Source organism: Salvelinus sp. IW2-2015, linkage group LG14, assembly GCF_002910315.2.
Source record: "Salvelinus sp. IW2-2015 linkage group LG14, ASM291031v2, whole genome shotgun sequence".
In the NCBI taxonomy this organism is placed as follows: Eukaryota; Metazoa; Chordata; class Actinopteri; order Salmoniformes; family Salmonidae; genus Salvelinus; species Salvelinus sp. IW2-2015.
This window is the reverse complement of record NC_036854.1, coordinates 31,004,859-31,017,806: the sequence shown is the minus strand read 5'-3', so window position 1 is coordinate 31,017,806 and position 12,948 is coordinate 31,004,859. Positions and strand designations below refer to the sequence as shown.

Genomic DNA, 12,948 nt, shown 5'->3' with positions numbered 1-12,948 from the left:
ATAGCAGTTAAAGTTAACATTATGTTTCCGAATAACATCCCCAAGAGGTAAAATATATAGTGAAAACAGTAGTGGTCCTAAAACGGAACCTTGAGGAACACCGACATTTACAGTTGATTTGTCAGAGGACAAACCATCCACAGAGACAAACTGATATCTTTCCGGCAGATAAGATCTAAACCAGGCCAGAACTTGTCCGTGTAGACCAATTTGGGTTTCTAATCTCTCCAAAAGAATGTGGTGATCGATGGTATCAAAAGCAGCACTAAGGTCTAGTAGCACGAGGACAGATGCAGAGCCTCGGTCTGACGCCATTAAAAGGTAATTTACCACCTTCATAAGTGCAGTCTCGGTGCTATGATGGAGTCTAAAACCAGACTGAAGCGTTTCGTATACATTGTTTGTCTTCAGAAAGGCAGTGAGTTGCTGCGCAACAGCTTTTTCTAACATTTTTGAGAGAGATGGGAGATTCGATATAGGCCGATAGTTTTTTATATTTTCTGGGTCAAGGTTTGGCTTTTTCAAGAAGCTTTATTACTGCCACTTTTAGTGAGTTTGGTACACATCCGGTGGATAGAGAGCCATTTATTATGTTCAACATAGGAGGGCCAAGCACAGGAAGCAGCTCTTTCAGTAGTTTAGTTGGAATAGGGTCCAGTATGCAGCTTGAAGGTTTAGAGGCCATGATTATTTTCATCAATGTGTCAAGAGATATAGCACTAAAAAACTTGAGTGTCTCCCTCTACCTACATGTACATGTTAATTAAAGTGACTGTGCATAGATGACAACAGAGAGTGGCAGTGGTGTGGGGAGGGGGGAAATGCAAATAGTCTGGGTAGCCATTTGACTAGATGTTCAGGAGTCTTATGGCTTGGGGGTAGAAGCTGTTTAGAAGCCTCTTGGACCTAGACTTGGCACTCTGTTACCACTTTCCGTGTGGTAGCAGAGAGAGCAGTCTATGCCTTGGGTGGCTGAAGTCTTTGACAATTTTTAGGGCCTTCCTCTGACACCGCCTGATTAAGAGGTCCTGGATGGCAGGAAGCTTGGCCCCAGTGATGTACTGGGCCGCTCGCACTACTCTCTGTAGTGCCTTGCGTTCGGAGGCCGAGCAGTTGCCATATCAGGCAGTGATGCAACCAGTTGGGATGCTCTCGATGGTGCAGCTGTACAACCTTTTGAGGATCTGATAACCCATGCCAAATCTTTTCAGTCTCCTGAAGGGGAATAGGTTATGTCGTGGCCGCTTCATGACTGTCATGGTGCGCTTGGACCATGTTAGTTTGTTGGGGATGTGGACGCCAAGGAACTTGAAGCTCTCAACCTGCTCCACTGCAGCCCCGTCGATGAGAATGGGGGCATGCTCTGTCCTCTTTTTCCTGTAGTCCACAACCATCTCCTTTGTCTTGATCACATTGAGGGAGAGGTTGTGGTGCCCCTGTGTTGAAGATCAGCGTGGCGGATGTGTTGTTACCTACCCTTACCACCTGGGGTTGGCCCGTCAGGAAGTCCAGGATCCAGTTGCAGAGGGAGGTGTTTAGTCCCAGGGTCCTTAGGGCTTATGATGAGCTTTGAGGCACAATGCTGTTGAACACTGAGCTGTAGTCAATGAATAGCATTCTCACATAGGTGTTCCTTTTTGTCCAGGTGGGGAAAGATGTGGAGTGCAATAGAGACTGTATCATCTGTGGATCTGTTGGGGCGGTATGCAAATGGATGGGCGTAGTATGATGGCATAGTATTAGAACCAAGTCTTGAGCCAAGTGCAAGTTTCCGCCTTGTATTTATCTCTTGAGATATCAAACACAGAGAGTAAATTAGCTCAGGTTATCCAAGTCACGGCCACATGTTCTACAGTGGTATACCCAGGGTTGACTGCTGGGGTTGTATCCAAGTCACGCCCACATTGGGTTCTTTAACAGTTGGTATACCCAGGTTGACTGGCTGGGGTTGTATCCAAGTCACGCCCACATGTTTGCAGTGGTATACCCAGGGTTGACTGGCTGGGGTTGTATCCAAGTCACGCCACATGTTCTACATGGTATACCCAGGGTTGACTGGCTGGGTTGTATCCAAGTCACGCCCACATGTTCTGCAGTGGTATACCCAGGGTTGATTGGCTGGAGTTGTATTCAAGTCACGCCCACATGTTCTACAGTGGTATACCCAGGGTTGACTGGCTGGAGTTGTATTCAAGTCACGCCCACATGTTCTACAGTGGTATACCCAGGGTTGACTGGCTGGGTTGTATCCAAGTCACGCCCACATGTTCTACAGTGGTATACCAGGTTGAGCTGGCTGGGTTGTATCCAAGTCACATCCACATGTTCTGCAGTGGTATTACCAGGGTTGACTGGCTGGGGTTGATGCAAGTCACGCCCACATGTTCTGCAGTGGTATACCCAGGGTTGATTGGCTGGGGTTGTATCCAAGTCACACCCAATGTTCGCAGTGGTTACTCAGGGTTGATTGGCGGAGTTGTATTTCAAGTCACGCCCAATGTTCTACAGTGGTATACCCAGGGTTGATGGCTGGAGTTGTATTCAAGTCACACCCACATGTTCTACAGTGGTATACCCAGGTTGGATGGCTGGAGTTGTATTCAAGTCACGCCCACATGTTCTACAGTGGTATACCCAGGGTTGATTGGCTGGAGTTGTTTTGCCACAGATTAATGTGGCCTTTTAATCCAGCAGGTGACGTGTGATATCCGCATTTACTCAGGGCCTTTGACGTTCGAGTTGTAATACAGCAGAGATGTTTTTGCAGTCATGTCCCTTGTGCTATTGATGGGGGAAAAAACATAACAAAGCGAACAAACTGGGCCTTATCTAACGTTAGAATTATAAAGCCCAGGGAGATTTGCCTGGTCAGCTTGTTAAGAAAAACTCTTGGTCCTGGTGAATATATTGTTGTTGTGTGTTATGTTAACAACCCTCCAGACGAGCTTCAATGCCATACAACTCTCCTTCCGTGGCCTCCAATTTCTCTTAAATACAAGTAAAACGAAATGCATGCTCTTCAACCGATCGCTGCCTGCACCTGCCCGCCCGCCCAACATCACTACTCTGGACGGTTCTGACTTAGAATATGTGGACAACTACAAATACCTAGGTGTCTGGTTAGACTGTAAACTCTCCTTCCAGACTCACATCAAACATCTCCAATCCAAAGTTAAATCTAGAATTGGCTTCCTATTTCGCAACAAAGCATCCTTCACTCATGCTGCCAAACATACCCTTGTAAAACTGACTATCCTACCGATCCTCGACTTCGGCGATGTCATTTACAAAATAGCCTCCAATACCCTACTCAATAAATTGGATGCAGTCTATCACAGTGCCATCTGTTTTGTCACCAAAGTCCCATATACTACCCACCACTGCGACCTGCACGCTCTCGTTGGCTGGCCCTCGCTTCATACTCGTCGCCAAACCCACTGGCTCCAGGTCATCTACAAGACCCTGGTAGGTAAAGTCCCCCCTTATCTCAGCTCGCTGGTCACCATAGCATCACCCACCTGTAGCACGCGCTCCAGCAGGTATATCTCTCTGGTCACCCCCAAAACCAATTCTTCCTTTGGCCGCCTCTCCTTCCAGTTCTCTGCTGCCAATGACTGGAATYAACTACAAAAATCTKTGYAASTGGAAACACTTATCTCCCTCACTAGCTTTAAGCACCAGCTGTCAGAGCAGCTCACAGATTACTGCACCTGTACATAGCCAATCTATAATTTAGCCCAAACAACTACCTCTCCCCCTACTGTATTTATTTATGTATTTATTTAGCTCCTTTGCACTCCATTATTTATATTTCTACTTTGCACATTCTTCCACTGCAAATCTACCATTCCAGTGTTTTACTTGCTATATTGTATTTACTTCACCACCATGGCCTTTTTTTTGCCTTTACCTCCCTTATCTCACCTCATTTGCTCACATTGTATATAGACTTATTTTTCTACTGTATTATTGACTGTATGCTTGTTTTACTCCATGTGTAACTCTGTGTTGTTGTATGTGTCGAACTGCTTTGCTTTATCTTGGCCAGGTCGCAATTGTAAATGAGAACTTGTTCTCAACTTGCCTACCTGGTTAAATAAAGGTGAAATAAATATTCTTCTAGTGTTCAAATTACTCTTCTCATGTCAATGATTTTTCCCTAAAATATAGTCTACATATTATTAGGCCCACAAAATGGTACTTCAAAATCCCATAATGTAGATAGTATATTTGTTGCTTAATCCTTTCGATTTGGCATTAAGCTGATTTGCAGTCGTTAGTTCACATTGTCTCTCATAGTTTGATTTATGGTGCCGTAATTTCTTCACTCAGAATAGATTTGATTTTAATTGTCGTTTGCATTTGGTCGTTACTCAGTGTTGGCCATGTTTACATAAGCTATGGCTGTCGCCATGGGTAAGCACTTTTTATCGTGTCTAGTCATTTTTGACATGTATATACCTGCTTCTATCAGAAACGGCTTTGTTTGTGAAAGAAAGAAATATCTACTGTTTTCGTGACACTCCTCAGGTTCTGTAAAACTTGTTCTTTGAATTCCACTTGGTTTTTCTCTAATCCATTAACCAACATTTTACTTCAATAATTCTCGTTTTTAATTACACATAAATAGGATAGTACAACAACAACAATATTTATTCTTATTAGTTCATCATGGTTGTTGTTAATTTGGAAATATATATAAATGTGTGTGTGTGTACCAGTCAAAAGTTTGGACACACCTACTCATTCAAGGGTTTATCTATATTTTTACTATTTTCTACATTGTAGAATAATAGTGAAGACATTAAAACTATGAAATAACACATATGGAATCGTGTAGTAAGCAAAAAAGTGTAAAAATATATTTTATATTTGAGATTCTTCAAAGTAGCTACTCTTTGCCTTGACGACAGCTTTGCACACTATTGGCATTCATGTGTTATTTCATAGTTCTGATGTCTTCACTATTATTCTACAATGTAGAAAATAGTACAAATATAGATAAACCCTTGAACGAGTAGGTATGTCCAAACTTCTGCTTTGCTCTATCTTGGCCAGGTCGCAGTTGTAAATGGGAACTTGTTCTCAACTGGCCTACCTGGTTAAATAAAAGATAAAAAATAAATATATACAGTATATACATATTTAATTTAACCGGAGAAGTCACATTGAGATTTACATCTCCTTTTCAAGTGAGCCCTGGCCAAGGGAGCGGCATACATATAGTTAGTTAAACAACAGACACAAAAACACACAAAGCATAACAATGAATGAACGTTAAAACAGTGGAAAGTGCATAAGTGATCTTAAAAGAGCAGGTTTAAAAACGTGCATTCAGTGGTCAGCGGTCCTCAATTATCATTGTTATCATTGTTGATGGGTTATTAGGCAATACTAATTATCCCTATTACTTTAGATTGTTTTATGGGATTGACCATTTCCATGAGTTGAGAAAGACCTTGTTTGAGCAATTTAATTTAAGATTTAATTAATGAATAATGCTGCTCGCTAGGCGCTCATGGGGGTAACCCAGGGACTATATGAGGCAACATCAGTATGAACAGCATGGCCATTCACTCAAGCATTATAGTATCTCTCCCCACGGCACTCCGTTCCATCTGGTGTTTCTAACCCGTTGGGTCCATAACCTGTACTGCACTCTATACGGCTATGGCCCCTCTCGATTGCCTACAGCCGTTTTATTGCGGTTGATATTAAGAGTCCTTAAAGGCTTTTTATTTGCAAACCTGTTTGTGAATCATTGCATTTGGGTTCAGCAACGCCGCATTACCTTTCACTTAAAACCATTACGCAAATTTCAATGCCATGGATAAGGGGTCTAAATAGCGTTTTACGCAGTCACGCTTCATAAACTCCGTTGTGCGTTTTCAGTGTAGTGGGGACATACATGCGGTTAACAGTTTCCTTCCTCGTTCAAACGACGAGCAAATATAAACACCATTAAGCGACAATACATGGACTGATTTGTATGGAATTGGTTTACTTGAACTTTATAGCAGGTGCTGAGTGCCCCATTAAGATACTGGAGAAAGAGTCATAATCTCTCTTGAAGAACTCAGTGCTGCCATAGGCCTATTCGTTTCTGTGTGCGTTTGACTGGCCATTTTAGACATCAACTGTGATGTCTAAAATGCAGATAAAGCCTATGTAAGCACAATGGCCAAAATAGAAAAACAATGTAAACATGATATATATGTATTTATTTATTTCCTATCTCATGTAGGCTAATGGTTATTATCGATGGCCTGCAAGGCCAGCTGAAAGAAATGCTAGTGCTTTATAACATTACAGTTATAACATGGTAATACATTTTATATTTTAATAAGTCGCGGGCCTTAGCTGCTGTCTGGCACTCAGTTGCTGCGTAAAAGTGCTCACCCGCCTGGAGAGACGTGTATTTCCTCGCACCACGCGCGCTAATTGAGTGCTGCTCCTCACTCCATGCTAATTGGTTTACACCCTGGCTCTCCTCTTTACTTTACCGTGAAGAGTGTTGTTTAATGGAGCGAGCACCTGTCTGCCTAATGTCCAGCAAACACAGAGGAAGAATGGCGGTGGGAGACACGAGCTCGGCTGCTGTCTGTTATGAACCAGAGGAGATCAGTTAAATGGTGTTAAATGAGCCATTGGCTATAATGGGTTGGATTTAAAAAGTCGCAAGTTCGGCCACTTTTAAGAGAACACTAAAAGGTATCCAACCAGGAGAGGGTTCGGCCAGGACTTGGTCTTTGATCCCCCTCACATCTCATTGCCAAGTTTCCAAGACAACCGCCGCTGCAAGTTGCTTATCACCAGGGTCAGCCGATGCGAGTAGGCTATTAGGCCTATACATCTGGTTATCGATTTCCCCCTCTATCAGTCGCCTATTGATAAGAGAACTACGTTCATATAAATGTTCAATGGCTGACATTGTTCTACGGCAGTGAAATCTGCATTCAGCCTTCACGAGCGCACTGCATTCCCATCGTTTCTTCTTCTTTTCCACCAAGAGAGCCAAAGCCGTGATGATACTGACATTGTGGAGGCACGTTCTGTTTGCGTTTCTCTCCGTGCTTTTTCTCTACAGGCCGCAATCTCTCTGATTAGTTCGATGGCATTAGCCCCTGTCCGCTCGCAGCGATAGGACCCGCAGATTCCGCTGCTCACCTGTATATCGCTGCATTAGGACCAACCTGCAGCAGGTGGGTCTCAGATATCCGCCGTCAAACAGTAGAGTGTTTGCCGAGGGCATTGATTTGTGCACGGTCAATTCTGTTCAATTATTGTCGCACCGCGGGGCAGAGAATACAGACACGAATAGAAACTAAGGTGACAACTTCTCAGTTTTGTGTAATCAGTGAAACCAATGGCTTAGGTGCAGCAGGGTCACGTGGTGGCGGTGACACATCTGCGCAGGGCCTATAGCGGCGACAGATGCACGAGCAGCACAGGTAGAGCAGAGCACAAGGTTCCACGCAGCGAAGGCAATAGGGCGCATGTACATGTGTGCACACACACCCGTTGGATAGCCCTGGCCCTCGGCAGTCATGAATCGAGAAGAGCACTACTATTCCCCCGCGCAGCTGTTCAAAGACCCCTGCCCCTACCAGAGACCCCACAGCGAGGAATTCAGCCACAGCCCTCCGCCCTGCCTCTACATGGGCCGGCAGGCTCAGTCCGTCTATTCCTCGCCTTCCATCGGAGGGCTAGACCAGGCAAGTCTCCCTGATATTGCTCCGTACAGTATGCCCATGCGAGAGGACCCAGGTGTGCCGCAGCTCCACCACCCCCAGGCGCCCCAGCAGACTCTCCAACCGGGGGGTTACGGAGACCCGGGGGAGCTGGCTCTGTGTGCGGATAGGAACAGATACCACCTGCCTTTCCCCTGGATGAAAAGCACCAAGTCTCACGTGCAAACCTGGAAGGGACAGTGGGCAGGTAACTCACTGCAGTCATCTTGGCAATTTTCGCATAGTTCTCGTTGCTGTAGGGCTGCAAAGAAAGGAATTAATCTAGGCCTCTCAAGGAATCTACCCACACATTTATAGGAATTTTGCAGACCGTTCTTTTACAGTAGGCCTATCTAAATATATTCGTTTGAACACACCTTTATACTGTAGAAATAGCCTACAAGTGGATAATCTATTTGATTAAAATACAATATTTCAACAAAAGTATTTATGTAATAGTTAATTGAACATTCAGGAGTTTTCTTTTGCCAATAGCCATGGAGTGAATGTTATTTGACCATAGGGAATTCAGCAGAAATAAACTGAACATTGAGTGTAATTCAAAAGCTATTTAACTCACACAATCAACAGTCGTGTATGGAGCATGAGTTGCTGCTGCTGTTATGTGTAGGCTAATGCCKCTGCTGTGGATATAGGCCTAGAAAATGATCAGACGTTAATCGTGGTAAATGTTCATGAAGTTTGAATAGACCGAGTCTTTTGTGCATGTATAAGAACTTAAATTACATCATGATGTCTACAATGTATGTCGTGGGTGGGTGTCAGTTTACCTTGTCAATCAATCTGTAAAGGACCTAGGTTCCCTAATACAAGCCCAACTGTTTTGTGTGCCTCTGAAGGTGTGCCTCCTGTCTCAAGTACCAAGTTGAGATTTACTTCAAATATGTGAAAATTTCCGTTGTGACAATTTCTTTGTTAATGATTTCCTAATGGCAGTTATTATCCATATAGGACTTCATGAAAAATTCTGTGTAGTATATATTACAGTGTCTTACAATAACCTTAATTATATCAATATTTTTAGACATATCAAATATATTAAAGGGTATATCATTAAGGTGGAGTCTTTAGGAATCGGAGCAAAATAACGAGTCAACTCTTCCTCCTAAAAGTATTTTCTGTTGCGGCCATTTTAAGTCAACTTGGTTCAGCGGGTAAATGGGAACTCGATTGAGCCTTTTTTTCTCTAACCTAAAATATCTGAATACGTTTTCAAACCACTTACACAATTAAACGAAACATAAAGTAATGTATGTTACTCAGTGCCTGACTTGGGCAGGAGTTCACCGGAGTTGAGTACCGGCACCTTCAATTTTCTACTGCTTGATCTCTTGTTCCTCTTATATAATATTAGCTCAAAAGTATTGTGGAGCACCTGCACCTTAATATAAACAGTACCAGAACCCAAAATGAGCACCGGCACCTATTTCAGTCCAAGTGAGGCACTGATGTTACTTAAATAAATTGATGGTAACAAGATGTGGAAAAGTTAGAGCAGAGCACAAGGTTCTTCTCAATTATTGCGTAGGCCTATAGACAATTATTCTCTCAACTCAACCTTCCTCAAAAACAATAACAAAAATATTATTTGTAATTAATAGGACAATTAGGATACAAATGTTTTAAATATGACTTAATTAGGCTATATGTGCTTTTATTGTTTATTCCCGTGGCTTTATAAAATTGTGTAACTTTACAAACTACTCACTTTTTGTCAAATAATTTCGCTAAAAGTTTATTTCAGTAAAAATATTTTCCTCACTGGACAAACGCAACCAGGGCAAGAATAAGCTTACTCTAAAACGAATAATTAAGCAGTTCAACTATTGAATAGAATAGATTTGAAATGCTTATTTATTTTGAAGTCAACGACCACCTTCACCAATAAAAAAGTTTAACAGTTGTGCTACTCATTTCATAATTCAAAACACAAATTAATTGTAGTTGTGATACAGGAAAAACTATGGCTGTACTTTTATCACGTGGGTCTACCTTCATTTTTTATAAAAGTCATTAAATTAAATTATTAAATTAAATTAAATTAACGGACTGTCTGTAAATTGTCTTGTTGATCCAGCCTTTGTGTTTTATTGAACAGTTCAAGTTAGTGAAACTTTTCAGGTGAAATTACTATCGAATAATAGCCTATAATGTTAAAAGAAATTAGATTATAAGCCACAAGATGTTTAACTATTGTACACTTTTGTCAACTAACAAAACCCACAGTAATCGAAATGTTACTGTTCTTTTTTTAATAGTCCTAACAATTTTCCCTCCAATTGATTGACCCATTTGTGAGTCTTTGTTATAGAATATGCAGTAATGTGAAATTCAGTGTGCTGTGACCCAGGCAGAATTGTTCTGCACAGAATACATGATACCTCACATAGTCATTTTCCATAGTCAGTATACAGTATCTGTTGCTATAGTTGCATTGACAGCTGTGAGGGTTTACCTGTCATCTGATGTAGCCTACTGTATGTGTTTTAGTTATCATCAGTTACCCAACTGTTTCTATACAGTAGATGTTCTGCATTCTTGGGTGGTCAGTGGGTGAGCTGAGTTCAGTCAGCGTGCTGTGTGCGTTTCAGCTAGACCCAGGGTGGGTTAGAACCCACTGGTGGGTCATTGCCAATTTCATCTAGATTGTGCATTTGGGACTTTGACTGTGACAAGGTACAATGTCAAGTTAAAAACTCAAAACCCTTTCCATCTCTCCCCTCCCGCTCTTTCATTGCCTCTCACTCTTTCTCTATCTTCCCCTCCCCTCCCTCCCCATCCTCCCCCCAGGCCACTACATGGAGGCAGAGGAGAACAAGCGGACAAGGACTGCCTACACGAGAGCCCAGCTCCTGGAGCTGGAGAAGGAGTTCCTGTTCAACAAGTACATCAGCAGGCCGCGGCGTGTCGAGCTGGCCCTCACCCTCAGCCTCACAGAGAGACACATCAAGATCTGGTTCCAGAACCGACGGATGAAGTGGAAGAAGGAGGAGGACAAGAAGAGAGTGAGGGGGGTCGATCCCGAGCAGGACTCGTCCATTACGTCAGGGGACCTGAAGGATGAGGCTGGGCTGGGGGTCGCGGGGGCTGGGCTGGGGGTCGGAGGGGCTGGAATGGGAGTCGGGGGGTCAGGGGTTGGGGTCAGGGTCGCGGTGGCAGGGGCTCCCACACCGGCACCTCTCACCACTACCACCACACCCCCCTCACCCCTACACTCCCACTCCCTGTCAGGTTCTAGAGACTCGGCTTAGCCGGGCTGATATTGTTGAAAATTGGGCAGACACGGAAGAAAAGGAAGGCACTTTTCAAACAGACTCTGCTGGCATCATTCATGTACGTTGTCGGCCGTGAAAGATTGAAGAGACGTGAAAGGAGAGGACTGCAGGGGCATTGTCTGTGATGTCATCATTCTGTGACTGAACTGACCTCATGTTGGTGTTGAGGACCTGAGGGGCATGCACTGATGATGACACTTTGCATTGGACATACATATTGACCCACTTTATACTATTGCTCTGATCTCTGGGCAGTAGCACCAGCAGCTTGCAGAGACCGTGGTGATACAGACCACACAACTCTGGTGGGAGCTACTTTTAAAGCAAGCTTAGTGCTTTAAAACCAATGCACTTCAGATTTCAAACTTTTCTCTGAACATTTTGGCAGTTTACGCACAGTACATGGTTCTGCTGTCAATATTAACAATACTGATGCATTTTCTGATAAATTGTTATATGACAAAAATGACTCACTCACACCAGTTATATAGCCTTGTACATGTACCTTATGTTATCATATCGTTGATGTCTAAATGATAGGCACTGTGAAGAATGTACTATATTTTGAAATCTTTATTAAGCTATCATCTCAGACTTATCAAATTAAAGTTAATATTTGAAATCAGAATAAAATCAATGAAACATCTGCAGTTATTTAATTAATTTTGCTCAATTTTGGCACTTGGTACAATTAAGCACATTTAGGCACAGTTACTCCTTTACGCACAACAATGACGCAGCCATTATGATGCACTATTCAAACACATACAACTCAGCAGGTAGACCACACGAAACTGTATGTCAACCCGTCACTCAGTTATAGCTTGTTGGACGTCTCCGGGACCACGAGCCCCTGCAGACGGAGGTGACAGATCTTCTTCACTTCATCGATGGCGCACGCCCTCTCTATGGTGCGCTCGTTCCGGAGCCGCTCCTCTAGCTGCCGCAGGATGGTCGCCTTGTTGTTCATCCGCGCGCAGATCACGAAGGGGAAACCGAAGTGGTCCTTGTATTCCGTATTCAGCCGGGCCATGCGAGAGACCTCTGCGGTGGTCAGCGTGTCCAAACCGGCCTGGACCTGTTCCTCTCGCGACTCCCGGGTCAGAGTCCCACTCTGGAGGTCTCTACCCGTGAGGTCGGGGTGAACTCTGAGGATTCCCTCTTTACCTGTGGATAGTAGAGTTTAGATAGTCGTCCGATGCTGGAAAAACTATCATCTCAAATCCAATATTCATTGATTAATATAATAGCGTGTAGTAAAATATATTTCACACCCACGTTTAAAAACCTTATAGTTTAACAATCTCTCACCAGCTGAATGTAAAAATAAAAATATCATATTACATTTTAAAGAAAGAACTAAAAACGCCTTATTGGTTATCCATTCATCCTTGGCTATACCTGATTCGGGGAGGGCATCGATGAAGTCGTTTATACTGGCCTCCAGGTCAGCAAGGCTCGAGAAGGGACGGCGGGACCACACTGCGGCGGTTATGAGTGGACATTTCTCCACCACGTTACCGAAAACATCCACAAAGTCCTCGTAAGGGAGATAATTCACTGATCCGATGTCCATATTAAACTCTACTGTCTCGTCTGCACAGACTCATTAGTAGCGGCCCCAAAACTGCCCTTCGGACAGGTCAACAGAAAAGCCCAGCATGCCAATACTGTTGGGTTATTGAACTCCGGGACAACAAGGCGCTATGACCCTTCATGCCTTTTTATGCCCAGATTTGAAGTCTTACTAGCTTATAATGCAACCCGAACCGTGGCCTGTTTGTTATATTTCAAAAGGTTTGAATTGAGATAAAGTGGTATTTCACAGCTTTTAATTTGATGCGAGCCAGGTGAATGACACTATTGCATCTCAGGACACCGGAACGGCAGGCGTAGCTCTTGCGACTAATGTAGCTCTGGCG

The 12,948-nt window shown here is 43.5% G+C and overlaps 2 protein-coding genes across 2 annotated transcripts; one reads left to right on the top strand and one right to left on the bottom strand.

Annotated features, from left to right (window-relative positions):
• The first annotated feature begins 6,881 nt into the window (after positions 1-6,881).
• On the top strand, positions 6,882-11,672 carry pdx1 (pancreatic and duodenal homeobox 1). Its single transcript, XM_070446627.1, has 3 exons — positions 6,882-7,938; positions 10,542-10,844; positions 10,935-11,672. Exons 1-3 carry the CDS (start codon positions 7,548-7,550, stop codon positions 11,000-11,002), a joined length of 762 nt encoding a protein of 253 aa, XP_070302728.1. The 5' UTR covers positions 6,882-7,547; the 3' UTR covers positions 11,003-11,672.
• urad (ureidoimidazoline (2-oxo-4-hydroxy-4-carboxy-5-) decarboxylase) lies at positions 11,585-12,664 on the bottom strand. Its single transcript, XM_024000758.2, has 2 exons — positions 12,428-12,664; positions 11,585-12,193 (listed from the first exon to the last, which is right to left on the bottom strand). Exons 1-2 carry the CDS (start codon positions 12,600-12,602, stop codon positions 11,844-11,846), a joined length of 525 nt encoding a protein of 174 aa, XP_023856526.1. The 5' UTR covers positions 12,603-12,664; the 3' UTR covers positions 11,585-11,843.
• Between the last annotated feature and the right edge of the window lie 284 nt (positions 12,665-12,948).

Coding starts and splice junctions, on each gene's coding strand:
- pdx1 (XM_070446627.1), top strand. CDS start 7,548: ATGAATCGAGAAGAGCACTACTATTCCCCCGCGCAGCTGTTCAAAGAC. Junction 7,939..10,541: donor CTGGAAGGGACAGTGGGCAG/GTAACTCACTGC, acceptor TCCTCCCCCCAG/GCCACTACATGGAGGCAGAG. Junction 10,845..10,934: donor GGGGGTCGCGGGGGCTGGGC/TGGGGGTCGGAG, acceptor CGGCACCTCTCA/CCACTACCACCACACCCCCC.
- urad (XM_024000758.2), bottom strand. CDS start 12,602: ATGGACATCGGATCAGTGAATTATCTCCCTTACGAGGACTTTGTGGAT. Junction 12,194..12,427: donor CGATGCCCTCCCCGAATCAG/GTATAGCCAAGG, acceptor TACTATCCACAG/GTAAAGAGGGAATCCTCAGA.